Here is an 18,225-nt window from a genome sequence, read left to right on the forward strand (position 1 = left end):
TCATTTTAAGAAGGCAATGGAGTCGGGATCGTCTGTACCCACTGTTGTGGAATGGAAATGTGTATGTGTTGGGCCCGCGCGCCCCGTGTGTGAATGCAAGCGCGTGCCGCGATAGAGAATAGGGGGGGGGGAGGCAGTGTGGGCGCGCATTCATGTTGTGTGTTACGGAGGACGGTAATAAAAGAAGGTTCCCCCCAGAATAAATGCTATGGACTCTTTATTAACCCGTTCTGGAGAATCTAAGGATCAGAAAACAGGGAGGAGGAGGAGGATCGCCTCGGGTCCCCCGCGCTTCTGAGCACGGTGGAAAGGGGAGAAAGAAAAAAAAGTTATCGCGGGAAAGGTTCAACACCACGCTCTGCCATTTATCTGGAAAATTTTTCAACGCAGTTGCAATAAGAGCCTGGAGTTTGGCCTGAAAAGAGCGATCAGCCAAATATTAATCCAATCGGGATCTCGCTTCCCTTCCACTGACTGATCTCAGCAGCATCGTCCACCATGGTTGATGTTTACGTTCTCGTTCCCGCCTACTTCAACGCAAAATGATGACGTTTGTTGCGTGTCGATGACGTACAGTTCGGAATCAAGTCGCCTAGCCGGTCAGACGGCGGTCGCAATAGAAAGAACGGCTACAATTCGGATCAGGACGGCAACCCACGGGCCTGGGTCGCAATTGAAAAGATCGGATCTGTGTCATTCAGACTGTCATGAAAGATCGGAATTGGGCCACTTAGGGGCAAAAATTCGGAATTGGGTCGTTTCAGCCTGCAGTGTGAACGTAGCTTTGTTTGTTGTTTCAGTACCGCCACCTACCGCCTGACTGAAGACTATATCTCTTCTCTGCTGGAGGGCGAAGCCTTGCGGTAAGCTGCACACTGCCTCCTGCAGGAGCACGAAGGTCATAGCTTTCCTTGCCTTCTCCACCACCTCTTTTACACACTCCTTCAACCTGGTCACCACTGGATACAACTGCTCCTTCCAGTCACCTGATCAGACACACGGAGGCGGACACTTGTTGGCAAAGGCCAGGTGTCACAACAAATTAGGAATTCCAAAAATAAAGAGCTAAATAAAAGTGGCTCAGATTAAGACGGCCCCGCCTGCATCTGTGATGTGATGTTCACTGTTAAAAAGAAAATCACACTCTGACGCAGATTTGAGAAAACAGAAAAATACTGTTTTGTTAAATTAGCATATGAGGAGGAGGTAAGGGCTCTTCTTGCACATACTTGTTTTATTTAGCTGAAAAAACAAACTTTTATTAATTTTCACAAACAACATGAACACAGAACCTTTGTCTGAATTAAAAAAAGTGTTCATTAGAAATATATCAGATAATTTTAAAGGTTTTAATTGCTCAAGAACATAACAGTTCTGGGTTTAAACTCAATAACGTACACTCATTACTATAGTTAATAATAATAATAATAATACATTTTATTCAAAAGCGCCTTTCAAAACACCCAAGGTCACCGTACAAAGTTATTGCTAACTACTGCAGATACCTAACTGTGGTCAAAAAATAATCTTGCTAAACTTGTGTGCATCCCTTGAACACAGTCACATCACAACAGGAAGAGTTACTTAGGTTGAGCTTAATCATTCCTGTTTCTGTCACCCATGACAACCAACAGTTGCCATGGGTGGCATCTAATAGATGTCAACCATGTCACCTAATAGATGGGTGACATCTATTAGATCTAATAGATGGGTGACATCTATTAGGTCTAATAGATGTTGCTCATCTATTAGACCTAACTTCCAACAGTAAAGAGTAAAGATAATTCCGTTTCTGATAACAGAAATGAATGAAAAGTCTCTTCAATGACCAATAGGGGGCAGCGTAGGATAGAGTTCTTTTTCATGTGAACCTGAACTTTTGTTTTGAAAATCTGAAAAGATCTTGGTACAAATAAAAAAAGATATTTGGACAGCAGAATTGACAGAGAAAACATCGGGCAGTCACTTTGTCTGGTCAAAGGAATCATGTCTTACAACATGATGGAAATACTTATTTTGTACAAACAGAGGAGGAAAAGGAGGAAACACAAAATCCCTCTATTTTTTTTTCCGTTTGTTTTGAGTGTCACAATTTTAACAAGTAGGTGATTTCTAGCTCTGAGGCTATTGGGCATCCTAATAAAACCGCTCTGGGGGCTGAACCTTTTTTGCACTTGCGGATGGCCATGTTCTCAAATGGTGGCTCACTTCATCCGAAAAATGCCAGAGACTTAAAGATACCAAAAGATAAAAATGCACCTTAAAACATTCACAAGTGCAAAAAAACTGCCTGAGTTCCTCCTTGTCGCCTGGTCAGACTAATGGGGCTTCTCTGTGTGCCAGTTGGCAGCTCCAGCAATGCGGCCACTTGTCTGCGTTACAAGCTTCAGGCAGGATTTTCATTAGACATGAGGGAAGGCTGGGCAGCTTCTGGTGCCCAGTAAACGGTTCTGCATTTCAAACCCAGCTTTCATCCATTTTTCTGGCAACAATTTCAGTGTCACATTTGCTAATGTTTGAACATCAGGGGGTCTGAAAGCTGGAACAAAGTAATGTGTCACTATTTCCAAAGCAGGCAGATGAGTCTTTGAAAAACACAAGCCACTCTGAGTCATTTTATTTTGGCTGAAAATAATTTCTCAGACTGAACTGATGGCAGCATTTTTCTTTTTTTTTAAAGCAAAAGAGTATTGTTGGAAAACTGACAGGTTATTTTATCCTGATACGAATCGACTTTCATTTGACCAAAAATAAAGAAAAAAAGTTAAAACTTTAGATGAGGAATTTTTTTTTAACCAAAATAATTCATGTAAAAGACTTATAATTTAAAATTGGAAGAAATTGTTGGTAAATGGCCTTTAGGCCATGTCCAATCCTCATTTTAAAGATTTACTCTGATAAAAATTGTGTTTTTAACATGTTTTTCTGGCATTTTTACTGATGATGGAGGACATATATAAAAAAAAATTAGCTTAAAACTTTATTCAAATCATTGTGAGTCAGGAACAGATGGAAAAATGCTGTTTGAAAAAGAGACTATTTGTGACATGGTAAATATCCTGGTCAGGTCACAGGCTTCAAGCTTTTAGCTGCACTTTCAGGAGGGGAAAGGGGGTCGGGATTGCTCCCTACCAACAGTTCAGCCCACAACTCAGAGGGGAATTTCTAATGAACTACTGCCGCTCTGCTTTTTTATTTGCAGCAGTTTTTTTTGTAATATGTAGTGGCGTTTCTTTCTAGCATTTATTTCATTTGCAACATCATTCCTATTTTTTGCAGCAGCAGCAATTCTTTTATTTGCAGCAGTGTTTATTTCATTTGCCTGCAGTTTTTCTTTTATCTGCAGCAATTCTTTTTATTTGCTGTTTCTGTTTTTGCTTTGCACAGTTACATTTTTTAGCTGCGATGGTGGGTGTCAGCCACTGCAGTATACTAATACCTATGTTTAGAATAATCCTGATAAGCCATCTTTAGCTGGACACTCCTATTTAGATGCAATAGAAACAACATATTTCCTCGGTTAAGTACATTTAACACATTTTATCACAAATCATACAAGAAATGCCTTAAAAACTTTTACATAAAATCTATCAAGTTACTGTGTAATTTACCAGGTGTGTGTGAGGTGATGACGTCAGCCAGCTGCTGTTCAGGGGCTGACTCCTGTTTGCTGTCGTCTTCCTCCTGGAGTTTGTCCACCATTGCAATCACACAGTTGAGACATTTGGCCACATTAGCCCAAACTCTGTCCTGAGAAGGGCAAAGAGACAACCAGTAATGAAATCAGTTTAAAGCTGATTAGATTTTGGTTTTTAACTCTCTGGAGAAGATGAAAAAAACAAAACAACCAGAGCAAAACGCATGTTACCAGTAAAATAAAACAGCATTTATGGTAAAAAAAAAAAAAAAAATTACCAAAGGTTTTCACAAGGCTGTGAAGAAATCATGATGCACCACAATGCTGCCCTTACAATTAATCATGGACAGCGGGATGAAAACTAATCACTGGTAGAAGTTTTAATGTACTTTTGTTAATCACGTATTGCTTATTTGTATGTTTGGGCTCTAGTACGGTAATATGAATTACGAAAATGTAGAGTTTTTAAATACATCAGTGATTTATGTTCAATGGAATGTTCAATGGAATGTTGAAAATTTCTAATAATGTTAAAAAAAAGGCTTTGGTGACTGATCTTCCACTCTGTCAGCTTTTATTAGATTAACAGATTAAATATGATTGCAGTTTTTAAAAAGAGCTTTTTCTATGAACTAACCATGATGGTTTGATTTTAAAGTAAAAAAAAGCTGAAATAAGTTATCAAATTTGTCGTTTTTTTCTGCTTTGTAGTCTGATTATTAATCACTTGCTTCAGTTGTGTTTTTAAAAAGAGTTTGGCAATTATTGTTTTTTGAAATGCTAAATAATTTCAGCTAAAGAGACTTTTTTTTATTTTTAGTTGTAAATGGACTGTAACTGTAATCTTAAGATTAAAAAAAAATATTTTTTTTTCTTGTATTTATATCAAAGAAAATATACCCTGATGCTTAACAAAAGGAGAAAAGTGCCCAAATTTACCCATTCCTCTTCATCGTACTCTTTATGGTGTGGTATGCTGTCATGGTTTTTCACTTTGACAAGCTCAGCTTCATCCCCGGTCGGGCTTGGACATCCTTCCACATTGTTGCACATCACTGTGGGTTCGGGTGTGGCTGGACTCTGGCCCGACAGTCCCTGGACTGGGATCTGATTCTGCTCACTGTCTGTGCTGATGTGGCCTTGATGATGGCCTTGCACCGCAGTTTGCTTCTGGGACTTGGAAACGTATCCTGGCCGGGCCGCGTGCAGCGCCAGCAGAGCACTCTTGACCAATTCATCCTTAAGTGTGTGAACAAATTGTTCCGTCTGTAACAAAACAAGGAGGGTCGTAACTGAAAAAGAGAGGAACAGTGAGCGCCACGGCTGGATAACAAAATGAATACAAATTGAAGTGCAGGAGAAGAAAAAGAGAAACAGTAAGTGTGGTGAGATGGAGATGGGCTGTCACACAAGTGAGGCAGAGCGACCCCAGGAAAATACAAGGGACTATTTGCAGAGGAAGCAAAAAGAAACAAGGAAAATGAACTCTCTCCTTCACCGTAAAGAAGCCGCTCTCCATTACTGCAGCCCCGCCGGTGAGGAGAATAACAGCAAGGAACAACAAACAATTCAATTACTCCTCCTCCAGCCCGTCTCTCTGAGGGGCCCACCCCCTTTGATCTCAAATGTACCAGCTTCTGTAAGTTGATGACGATCCTGGGACCAACAAGCAGGATTCTCGCCGCTGCGACTGTGTAACAAAAGGACTCCCAAAAGTAATTGAGTTACCACTGCAATGAGCAATCGTATCACCACAGAAAACTCAGCCAACCAAAACAAACGAACAAAAAAAAAAAAAAAAATCACTTCATAAAAACACACTGCAAGGTCTGGAGGCACACAAAACTGCTTTTCCTTCTTCTTCATCTCTAAATTACAACAAAATCATGGAGTTCGTTGATTTGTCATGAAAGAAGACTATTATTAAAGTGAAGCAAAGCTTTATTATACTTTTGTTTTTGTCTTAATAAAGTATTGTTTGCCCAATTACCACTATTCTGGGAAGAAAAATCATCAGTTCTTTTATTTAAAGATAACTCTTTATTGTTTTTCTCTTTTATCTAAACCAAAAATAAAGTATCATTCTGACATCAAATAAAAAAAAATTGAACACACCATAATAGCTGCTTATACTCATACTTACAAAGCATTAATAACATGTTTTTTTATGGACGGGGTGATTAAGTTTATATTTATTCATTTCAAAAGCAGAAGTAAAACAAAGACAAAAAAAACATAAAAAATATTATATCTCTAAATCAGTAGGCTGTTTTTCTTATTTGTAGTTTAGCAAAAGACATTTTGCTTTAAATTTGTTCAGAGTTAAGTCTTTATGGGGGAAAATAAAACTTCTCATAACCTAAAAAAGGGTTTTTGAGCTCTATTCAAGCTCATATTCAGTTCAAATCAATTGAATTTATTCCTAAAACAATGCGTAAAAAGTGATGCCTTAGCCCAAACACTGAAACTAAACTCTTCCCAGTTGTTATTAGAGATCCACTCCAGTGCAAATCGTGTTTTTGGTGTTTTTAACATGTTCTTGTGGCATTTTTCTGATGATGGAGGATATGTATAAAGAAAACTAAGATTAAAATTGCATTTCAGAGTATTTATTTATTAAAGTTCAGAAGCAGATGAAAAAATGCCATTGGAAAAAGCTTGTAGGTGTGGAATAGTTAAAGTTAAGTTAAAGTACCATTAGCTGTCACACACCTAGATGTGTGAAATTTGTTACCCATCCCCTGCGGGAGCGGTGAGCTGCAGACACAGCCGCGCTCGGGACCCATTTGGTGGATTAGCCCCCCAATCCAACCCGTTAATGCTGAGTGTCAGCAGGGAGGCATTGGGTCCCATTTTTAGAGTCTTTGGTATGACTCAGCCTGGATTAGACCTTCCAGTCACACGGCAGAGACTCTACCACAAGGCCACGGAGCTGAATAGGATAGGCCACTGAATAGGACCTATAAAAGCAGTCCACAAGCTCCCTGCTCTGCTCCATTCTGAGGCATCCACTTGTAGACGACTAGATCCATGTACATCTTAGTTTTTGTCTTCCGAGTTGGCATCTGGCTTAAAACTGTGGAGCTGGATAGTTTCAATATTGATCTCCATTTTTGTTTTACTGATAGGTTGGAGGTGTTAGGGGCTGTAAGCTAGTGGGAGAGCTTGTAAATGAAAAGTTGATGGGAAAGGGGGGAGGGCTTTGTCTGTTCCAACAGTCCCACCTACAACTTCTAATGAACTCCTGCCGCTCTCCAGAAACTATGTCCCAGAAAACAACACAGGTTTTTAGATTCTGTCTAAAACAGTATAATGGTAATAAAAGTTGAACGCTACTAAAGATCAGAAGATGATCGGAGTGGGACTTTAAAGTTTTTTGCAAAAACATGTTTTATTAACTTTGTAAAATCTGAAAAAGTATGAGCTGTCTGTCCTAATTTTGATTTTGTATCGAGCACCCAGACCTCAAATTCCTGTGGTTTTGTATTTTTGGATTAATGTTGTAGAAACTCCCTTATCTATGTGAGATGCCTCCAGTGAAGCATCAAGTCACAGTTTTACATTTCCTTAATAAGAAAAAGTCTTAAACTTGGGTGACAATGGTACGCTAAGGGGTAACAATTTAGTTCCTGACTGCAGGATCCAAAAGAAAACTTGTTCAAAAAGATTAACAGAGCTACAAACAAAGTAACCTCCTCAAACACAAAACTAGAAAGTTGTGTAATTCTTTAACATCCATATCAAAAAGATTTTAAAATGCGCTTACTCTGTAGAGAGGAAATGTGTAAAAAAAAGATCAAAAAGGCAGTTTTCACAATGAAGTATCATGTGATCTTCACTGAGCAGCGGTTTAAGTCTGAAAAAGTCTATGTTTGCTCAAACTGCAAAGAAAAAAAGTTTCATTTTATATAAAAAAGTAATTCAGCTGTAGAAATGTATTAATCCAAAATGGGTTGCCTCTTCAGTGGGAGCAGATATCTGGTAGTTAAACCTTTTTTCACTCTTTGAAACGAGTAAAAACTGAACAGACTAAACACTTTTATAGCGATTGTACATACATAGAGTGATCCACAGAGTTCGGACAAGACGATCAAACTTTATTTCCTTTTTTTGGTTTCCAGTTAAAGGCGGCCCATCCAAAAACACCAGTACACTGGTTTTATCATCAAAGACGAGTCAGAAAGAAGAGCTGATTTTCTCTTCAAGAGTCGTACCTTTTCTAGATTCTCTGAACAGCTTGATTAAAAAAAGTTGCTATGAAACCTTAAATGTTTATTAGAAACTTCACCAAACTAAACGTGGAGGATGCTTTATGTTCAAGGAGATGCAAGTGTGGATTTTTGCTTTTGTTTCTGAAGTCCACACAAAATTACCACCAAGAATGACATAATAAAATGCACAATTTAGTAAGTCAAACAGCAGAATCAGCATTTTAAATTCAAATACCACTATATTATTCTGTTGCTTACAGGAAGGCAGAATATAAAAATGTTAAATGTAAAGTCTAAGAAAGTGGGTTTGTTTGTGGGCATATTTATAATCTTCATCAAAATTTAAATGCAGCAAATACTGTGATAAAAATACAACAAACATAACACCACCATATGATGCAGGATACACCAGGAACACGCTAAACGACCCTCACCTGATCTGACTGCAGGCTAAGACTGATTCTTAGTGCAAAGAGAGACATTTCTTGTACGGACATGGATGCAGTGTTGGTCCTGTAAAGACCTCACCTGGGCATCCCACCTAAAGACTGTGCACCACAATAACAGTAGTTGACAGTGACACAGGACAAGAAAGGGAAAACCCAAATTTTAAATAAAGAATTAAAAAAATGTTGAACGCAGAGGAAAGAAGACTACATCGTTTAAATTTAAGGATTGTGCTGTTAAGCATCCATCTTGCTTGCATGCTCCCCAACTCGGCAATCTGCTTTATTTTTATTTACCACACCCGCCTGAAAAGCTGTTATCCATCACATGATGGTTTATCAATAAGACCAAAATATAGTAAGGATGATGTTTTGAGATCAAGCAACTGGAGCTGTGGGACGCATTTGAAATATCGACAAGTTGACAAGACAAATATTTAAGCAAGACCAGACGTCTTCCCTCTTGCAGAGAACAATCCTGCAGATCACAACGGGCAACACAAATGTGTCCCTTTCCTGACCATGACGTTACACAGTCCCTGATTTGATTGTCTTGAGATTCAAAACAATTGAGGAGTATGACATCAGTTGCATAAACTGCAAGAATACAAATGAAGTCTTGAGTTCTTCTCTGCAGCCAGTGTTTGGTTTGGGTCTGTAATGCTCATTTTGTTTGATTATCGCACAAAAAGAAACTTTTTGAATTGCTTGTGCAGGGTAATGATAGTCTATATTCACATTCCTTTCTTCATTCTCTCTGCATTCTTCATTTTTTTTCATCACTGAACACATTTATGACCATTAGAAGGCACATTCTCCAACAGACAGTTCTCCATTTTGCACAGGAAATTCGATACACTCTGGAAGAGACAAATGAACGTCAGTTGTCCATTTTTCTTGTCAAATTCCAAACTGTCAACAACTTTAGAGCTGAGGCTTTATATGTTTTGCAGAAGCAAAAACTACCATAAGGTAGGATAATGTGGAAAGACTTTTACAGAGAAACTACTGTATGTTTGTGGTGAATTTAAACAGACCAGACATCCAATGTTTACCCAAATGTGCAATAAAGTCCATGCAAACACATGTGCACAAAGAGGATTCCGCTGTTGAAGCTCGGAGACTTTGGGGATGGCAGATGAAGATGTCACTGGAATACAAGCCTTTGACAAACACAAACATGTTCCCACTCTTGTATCTCCCTAAGCCTCACACACGAAAACAAAGTCGGAGGTATTAATCAGAGAGCGGCACTGTTCGTGCTGACCAGGCCAGCGGTTTGCTTGGCCATTGTGTGCGTGTCTAATCAAGGATGAGAGGAAGTGGTGACAGAGCGAATGTACCAATTAAGCAGGCTGATTGGGCTCTATTCCACTGTGGCAAAAACAATCTACCCCGCCACAGATTGCAATCTGACAGCACCAGATGTAATTCATTAATTAGACTGATAAAAATGCCTCAACTTCATAAACCTCCATTCTGCTATCAACATTTGTTAGTTTGCTGTTTTTATTGGTGGCCGTGGACTTCTGTCATGGGGGTACATAAGCTGTTTGGCACAAGGAGTCTTTCATTTCAAAGGAAAGTCACACGAGCTTCTGTAGAAACTTAAAAAACAATTTAAAAAAAATGTTACTTTATATTACTCTTTTCATGATGTCAAAAAATAAATAGAATTCATGTTTATCTTAAAAAAACAATTAAATGAATGCAAAGTAATATCAAAAATCCCTTAAGGGTAAAATAAAATTTGCAGCTTCCAGGTTTTGATCAGTAGGAAACAAGCCCAGATGGCTCTTTTACTGTTAAAAGTTGCAGACCACTGTGTATCTTTTCATATACATTAAGATTATTTAATACAATAAATCTGGACTTGGAAAATGTACTAGTAAAGTAACACATAAAAACCAGAGTTGTAAGAGATTTTACTGTATGTGTTTTTTGATGATTGCCGAGTTTAAGGTTTAAGGCTTTAAAGAAAGCAGAGCATATGTATGTATCATGAAGATGCAACAGAATATGAAAGCTGCAAGTTCTGCCTCACCTTGTCAGAAAGGCTTTTGAGTGCATCTCTCAGTCCAGGGGAGGAGTGCTCTTGGGCAGCCTGGAGGAGCTGGTCAGCTAAGCTTGTGATGAGGGGCTGGAGGAGACTCGTGATGCTGAGCACCTCCTGAGCTTTGGCTGTGTGCTCTGGGGAGTAGTAAATACACTGGCAGGCAGTGCTGAAGCTGAAACACAAGACAAATTCAGATGATGAAGACTAAATTACAGCAGCAAAGCTATGAAATGCCAAAAAAGAAGACAAGGCATTTTGAAATAAAGTGAACATTTTCCAGATTATCCAACTATTTGCTATCAGGCCCACTAATTAAACTTTTGTAAGTTTTGTTTTAGATGAATTAAAAAAGGGTTACAACTTTGATCTTCTGGAGTAAGTATCTCAGTTTTGTAAGAAGCTTTATTGTTAAAAAGTCCAATGTGTTCGATACGGTTAAATAACAAGTAAATGAACCATTATTATAATTTGTACAAATATACATGAAAATCCTTTTATTACATGTTTTTTCCAACCTCTGACTTAAACTAAAACACAGGACTTCTAGGCCACATTTCAGCATTTCTGTTTCCATAAAGCTGTTAAAAGCACATTTACATGTGCACCACATCTATTTGTTTGTATTCAGAGATAAATATGTCTCTATTCCAGACATGTTTTTTTTTTTCTTGTTTCAACTTTCTAAAAATTGTATCTTCCTTACAAGATATGTCAGAAGAAGAGATGAAAGTGCTCAAAATGTAATCCAAAGTACAAGGATTTTGCTTGTACTTGGATTGCAGGTTCACCTAAAAGGAGTTTTTTCAAACATTCTGAAATAAAAAGAGTTTGTCAGAGCTATGTCACCTGTTAGAGAGCTTTAAGTGTCTATTCGTAACCAAAGTGGTTAAACCATGACTTTAACTTTCCCCTGGTCAAGGTAAAGAAAATGTCCAAAGCTACAAATTTATGAAGAAATCCCTTTTTAAAATGTTATCATTGAGTAAAAAGCTTATCTGCCTTCAGTTTTCTGTTTAAATCTCTCTGTAAAGGAGATATTTTGTAAAAAAAAAAGAAAAGAAAAAAAGAAAAAAACATAATTTGGTCTAATAAATATGAAAGATGGTTATTTAAAAAAAAACAAAAACTGTTTGACAGTCACCAGGATGATTTTTTCAGATAATTTTACAAAATGCTAGTCAACACTTACATTTATTTAATTTGAAAGTACATTTTGACTGATTATTTTAACTGGTGTGACTCATTTGGCCAAAAACAAAGTTCATTTTTGTCAAAAGTCAAAACCTGATGTTAAAAAAGCGCAAGATTTCTTGAACTACAATCATATTTACAAAAAGTAATCAAGCAGAAGCAGGGTGCTCTTATCTGCTAGGAGCAGAAAAATGTTGGTCTCTACTCATCTGGAAATGTAAATGAGGCTGCCGACTGCCTTCAGGTCAAATAATGAAGACATTTTAATTTAGTTGTTTTTTAATAGTGTGGTGCAAATCTTTTTAGTCATTTTTTTAAAGGTTTGTCACTTTAAAGATGTCAAAATGAACTCCTTCAGGGTGGTCGGCCTGAACTTTTATAATTGAACCTGCAGTCCAATGTCAACTCATTTTCTCTTGGTGAATAATTTATCTCTTTCTCATTTCTTGGCAGCTATCTAGCCATACACAAAAACCATCTTTTATCAGTTTCTATATTCAGGGCAAATCACCCCAATCAAAAATTTCCCCTTCAGTTGGAATTCCAGTCTCAGTGAGTCTCAGTATCCTTCCTGCCATAAGATGTAGTGCCAACAGATGCAGTTGTTTCTAAGGCTTCCAGCTAGTTTTGAGGAAGATCTGCAATTTAGGCCAGACCCCAAAGCCACATCCTATGGCATAATTGGCACAAGAAATGATGGCACACATAGAAAGCTAGCAATATTAATAAATGTGGCTGCACTCATGTTTTGCAGCATAGTAAAAAAAAAGTGTTTCTTTCAGTCACCCACTGTATGACAGCAACACATGATCTATAAGATTGCATGAAATTCTGCAGGGCTTCAGATGTTAGCCTTATATGCTATCCACTAACTATATCTTCTGTTGGCCAATAGTTAAGTTTTGGCCTTGTCATTATAGCTAATGAGCCCTCTGGAGGACTACCACCCACAAGCTTAATGTTAATCAAAGGGATCGCTAGGGGGGAAATGAAGCACGATGCAAACTGTGTGAAACTTATAGAGCATCACCATTTCTACAAGCCAACATTTTCATTAGCCTTAACTTTAAATGGTTTGTTTCCCAACAAAAAGTTAAAGCAAAAATTGAATTGAAGTTGAATACCAGTTGATTCTTTTTTTCAGCCGTACATCCTTTGACCATACCACAAAGACGCTTTGGTGAGTTTTATACAGAACCACCTTTGTTAACATTGTGCGTAAACAGATACAAAGAAAAAAACTGTTGAAGTAAAGCAGTTGCTCCAGCACAGAAAGTGCAACTCCAAACCCATTAGGGAGCATATGCCAGCTATAATGAATGTTGGGAATTGCCACCTGATGCTGGAGGATAGAATTGACCTCCTCTACCGGTGTTTGGCAAGCAGCATTAATTGTCTCATCAGCATTGATGTCAGTCAAAACAGGTCCACAGAGATGGCGTGCAAAGGTACGACTGCATAAACTAAGGATTTCCACAAGAGGGGCCAAAGGCACTGGGCTATCATTCAAAGCTTTAGATATCTTTCCAATCCAAAGTGTCTGTATCAAGTGCTGTGGGAAAAGGAAACGTTTAAACTTGTAGGGAGAAATGGGCTTTTCAAGCTCAGGGCCTCTTGAATACATATTTGAAGACCTGGTCCGATAAAAAATAGTGTTGTTCTTTTGGTGTTATTAACATGTTTTTTATGGTATTTTTCTAATAAGAGAGGACATACATGTAAACATACATAAATTTATATATATGAGCTGCCATCTGCCTCAGAACTGTACAGCTGAATAGCTCTGATATTGCTCAGCATTTCGGTGTACCTGTAAGGTCAGGATGTGAGGGGCTGTAAGCTAGGGGGTGAGAGTATAAACAGGTGACAGGAAGTGGGGGCGGCCCGAGCCCACAACTCAGAGGTGATTTCTAATGAACTACTGCTGCTCTGCAGAAACTTTGCTCTAGAAAAGAATACAAGTCATTTTTATTTTGACTAAAAACGGCATAATCATAATTAAAAGACCATTGGGAATGTGTTTAAAATAGATTAAAAGATGATTAAATTGGGACTATAAACCTTTCTTTCTGGGTTTTTGGAAATAATTTAAATAAAGATGCACAACAGTGAAAGACACAATGATATAAAATTAAAGTAGGAGTGCATGGAAATTAATTTAAGACTTGGGGCAAAATAATCGACACATTTACTTTGTGTTTAAAACACCACACTTTAAAACCATTCAGCACAAATAAAGAGCTAAAATTTGGTCTGGATGCACATAATTTGGCTATACTATCTCATTTGGATGTGTGGTTGGTTTTACAGAGACTGATTGATTACCGTAATTGAAAACAAGTGCAAACTGCAGTACAGTATTAAAATGAGAACTTTGACATGAGCTTTGGATTGTTGTTAAACCGGTGCAATGGAGAATATATAACACAAACGCCAGAAATTTGGCAATGCTGGAAGAAATGAAACAGTCTGCGGGCAGACAAGGTGTGCATTATTTTCCATGACATGATGAGCAAACCGGGGAGCTGTGGTAATTGCAGCAAACACTTAACAGCGGATTAGTTTGTTTTTGTGCTGATGATGGACAGTACTGTCCACGCAAGAAGGTTTAATAGACCGGAGACAAGAGAAAGAACAGTGCAGGAGGGATGGAGGAAAACAGGACACTGCAGAAACCTTCAAGTTAGTACTGTGACACTGGAGGAGGATGGGATACTGTAACATGCAACATGGATTTTGTGTATGTTTTTGCCTGTCTAAAATACACAATATAGTGAAACACATGCAATTACATTTTGTGCATATTGTCAAGTTTCCCCACACAAACTTATAGTAATACAGGCCCACATGAATGTATAATATTCTGTACATCTTCTATTATGTTTCAGCAAGCATGCCGTGGGCATTTGAGGGCCTCTGGGCATGTTCCCAGGATCCCCTCTGCATGATAGACCCAGGCAAGGTTGTGGTTTAATTTTTTAAATATTACTGTAGCCTTGAGCCAAAAAGATTTATCTTTAAATGATCAAATTGAAGTGATCCTGGTGAAACTTTGACCTGCAGCATCCCTGGACTGCAAGTTTATCCTCCAAACTCTACAAAGTAATAAACCCTAAATTGTATCATTGAGTGCTGGACCAACAGAAAAGCCTACTTTTTTGACTTTTGTTTTACAAATCAAGTACTAATACAAACTTTTTCTGCTTTAACCCCACATAAAATAACCAATTATATGTTAATTTTCCAATGTATCACCACAGTTTGCATTGGTTTCTGCAGTTGGAAATTCTGGTTGAGTTCTTGTTGTAAATTAGTCACACCCGTTTTAAGTTACCAATCACCTTGCTGCTACTGTTCTTCAGACTGCCTCAACTTGATTTTTGCTTTTCTTTGCCTAATCCTTGCCATGCATTAGTTCATCAGGACCTTTTTGTTGCCATTAATCTTGTCATATTTCCTTGCCTTGATTCTGTGTTTACAGAGTGAAGTTTAACATGACTTAAAATCACTAACAAAGAGGATGTATTTTCTTAGCATTTTGTTTGTATTGATGTTTCCGTCATTTGCTATTTTAATTTTCTGTCAAATACATCCTTTTTTTCTCATCTGCTGTATTTTTTAAGAAATTAGTCACTGGGAGACATTCTGTTGTTTATCAGATATCTCTTCTCCTTTTTGCTGATAACTTGCATCAGGGGGGTATTCCAGAAAGCATGTTTGAACTAGCCTGACTTTAACCCTGAACTCTGGCTGAAATCCCCCTGAACTTGCTGACTCTGGGTATCTCTGGGTTGTTAAATTGGTAAAACTCTGGGTTCCAAAAGACCGGATATGAGTTGGCGTAATTACGCTCCACTTAGTAACCCTGGGTTAAAGCAAATGCACAGCAAGTACATAAAGACATTCTCAATGGATCGCCGATTTCCGGAGTCACCGTGGAAATGCGTGGAGAAAAAAGGGAGCGCTATACTTCAGTGAGACGGAGTCTGAGATTAAAATGAGGAGATTTAAGCTGACTTAACTAAAAAGAATTGATTTATCTTAACTAAAGCAAATAATTAAGTTAGATCAAAGTAAAAAGGTTTATCTTTCCAACATCCAAACGTGGTCTTATCACCCTCTCATGGTGGAAAAAGTATTATCTGAGCTTCTTCATCCACTAAATCATCTTCAAATGGACACGTCATGCTGCTTCACCTCTCTGAAAACAAACTAACCTTCAACCAAACCTACTCCAGACCAGGTTATGTTCACAGCTTGATTTGCCAGGGGAACTAAGCATACCCTGAAACATACCTCTGTTTTTGGAACCGAAAGCGGTGATTGTACACTTCTTTAGCCTCAAACTTACCGTGGAAGCTAGCATAACCTGCTTTCTGGAATACCCCCCAGTTGTGTTCTGCTGACAACACACAAGTATGTCAAAGCAGTTGCCTTCAAGGTCTGAAACTTAATATCTACACACTGCACTGTTTTCTAGTAGGACACTGTGCTTTCTTGTTTACTTTTTTGTTATTTTAGATTTTGTGTATTGGTTTTACTTTCATTACTTTTTGTTTTAAACAAGGAAAAATCTTTTTTTGATTTTTATGGTAAATTTATGTTTACAATTTTTTGTGATTGGTAAACATCTATTTTGCAGAAGCATTATCTGAATTTCATGCAATAAACACATATCATTTTTTAGATTCATACAGTTTGGAAGATTTGACTTCATCTTAAGAGTATCGTTATTTAAAGAGTCAGCTCTTGTTTTAGATGTTTGGTAAAAAAAAGTGATATCTAACTGTAACAACAGACCTCTAATTTAGGTGTCAGGCCGAAAGGTTTTTGCTACCTTTCTTGTTGGAAATTGATGTTAATGAAACATTAAAACTGAAGCTGCAATATGCAATATTAATTTGTCTTCCTCAGGCAGACAGTAGAGTTTATCCCAAGGGCAGAGTTGCCTTATGCATGAGCTCATCTGTTTCAAACGAACTTCAGGAAAGAGCAAAGAGTACACCAGAAAATAATAAACAAATATAATCAAACCTTTTGAGATCAACAGAAGAAAAATATGGTCTTTACATTTGTTCATCTATGAATTTATACATTTAGCAACTATTATTTTTACTCGGTCATGCTACATATCCTTTCCAGAAAAAAAGACATGAAAAAAGGAAGCCTATTCTAACATTTCATTGACTGTACAGTCTTTTATGGTACGAACCCTCGCGGACACTGACGCCTTCCAGCACCGGCCCTTTGGTTGTTCCTAAGATGAGGACTGTGATGTATGGTGATGCCTCGTTCCACCATTATGGTCCTCGTTTGTGGAACGGCTGCTGGAGGACTTAAGAGCGCAGAGACAGTCTAAATTTTTAAGAAGAGGCTTAAAACACCCCTTTTATCTTAGCTTTTAGATGATTTTATTAAAACCATATCTTATCAGACAGATATTTACTACTTTTTATTGGTGTCATTATTCAGTCAAGCATTAACTTATCTAAATTTTAATCGTTTTTTTTCACACTTATCACTTTTAACTATTTTATTTCACTCTTTATAATGCTTTTTAAAACACCAATGCTTCCACAGGGGATTCTTTTATACCAGATTTGGCTAGGTTTGTCTGGAGTCTGGGGTCTAGGTGGGATTATGCACTATGTCTTAATTCCTGTGGTTTGGGCCATCTGCATTCCTGGGCTGAGCGGGTTCGGTGGTGATGCCCTATGTGGTCGCCTGGCCCTGGGTATAGATAGATCCCCACAATATTGTTTCCTCACAGCGATGCCAAGCCATGTGTTTCTTTTACACAGTTATTAGTCCATGTTTTATGTTTCTAGGGGTTGAGGTTCATACTGGGAAGGTGGGTGGGTGGGTGATGGGGCTGAGGTAGTTTGGCCGGCCTGGTATTATTAGGATGAATATGTGTACGTGTTGGGTGTGTGGGGTTGAGGCGGGGTGAAGGCATGCATGGCAGTTACATGTGTACATGACTATTTTTAGAGTGTCTTTCGTGATTTTAAATTAATAGTCTTTATTGTTTATATGTACGGCGCTTTGAGCTGTCTCAGGGAATGAAAAGAGCTTTAATAAATAAATGTTGATTTGATTTGCAAGATGGAGGCTACAACTGATTTGCATTGGCTTCTTCAGTTGGATATAACTTTTCACGTCCAGCATCAAAATAAAAGTACTATATCTTAAAGAGTATTAGAAGTTTTTATTTATTTATTTTTAATATTTTTGCATAGTTTGGCTGTGGAAGTGACATATGTGATTAAAAAAAGGCTCACATGTTTGTTGTTTTCCCACTAACAGCCACTAGAGTGCCCTCTACGTATGCGTATTTCAGTATTTGCTACTGACAGCAACGCAGAAGAAGAAGCTTCATAGTTGTTGAAAAGCAACATCGATGATAAAGAATTTAATGGATTTAGTGATTTGAAGTGATAGATATGATTGTGATTTTTTTTCTTTTGCATTTTTTGATGTTGCGACCTATAGTCCGAAAAATATGATTTGTACTTTCAGTGTTCTAAAGAAATATGGATTCACCTGATGGCAAAACAAGCAGTGCTGGGAAACCTGCCTTTGTTTCAGTAATGCATTTTTGTCCTGATTCCTTCACACAAATATACAAATGGCAATGTAAAAGCAATAACGAAGTGGGAAAATGTCAGACTAACCTTGAATCAA

The 18,225-nt window shown here is 37.8% G+C and overlaps 1 protein-coding gene across 7 annotated transcripts in view; it reads right to left on the minus strand.

Annotated features, from left to right (window-relative positions):
- inpp4b (inositol polyphosphate-4-phosphatase type II B) overlaps window positions 1-18,225 on the minus strand; it is a 164,570-nt gene that overhangs the window by 21,549 nt on the left and 124,796 nt on the right. For all 7 annotated transcript variants that reach the window (XM_023957536.1, XM_023957537.1, XM_020703700.2 and 4 more), the window contains 4 exons: window positions 10,339-10,522; window positions 4,577-4,903; window positions 3,612-3,750; window positions 814-986 (listed from right to left, as the gene is read on the minus strand). In XM_023957536.1, the coding sequence (XP_023813304.1) occupies window positions 814-986; window positions 3,612-3,750; window positions 4,577-4,903; window positions 10,339-10,522 (823 nt within the window). The remainder of the gene's footprint in view (window positions 1-813; window positions 987-3,611; window positions 3,751-4,576; window positions 4,904-10,338; window positions 10,523-18,225) is intronic.

Source organism: Oryzias latipes, chromosome 1, assembly GCF_002234675.1.
Source record: "Oryzias latipes chromosome 1, ASM223467v1".
NCBI classification, from domain to species: Eukaryota; Metazoa; Chordata; class Actinopteri; order Beloniformes; family Adrianichthyidae; genus Oryzias; species Oryzias latipes.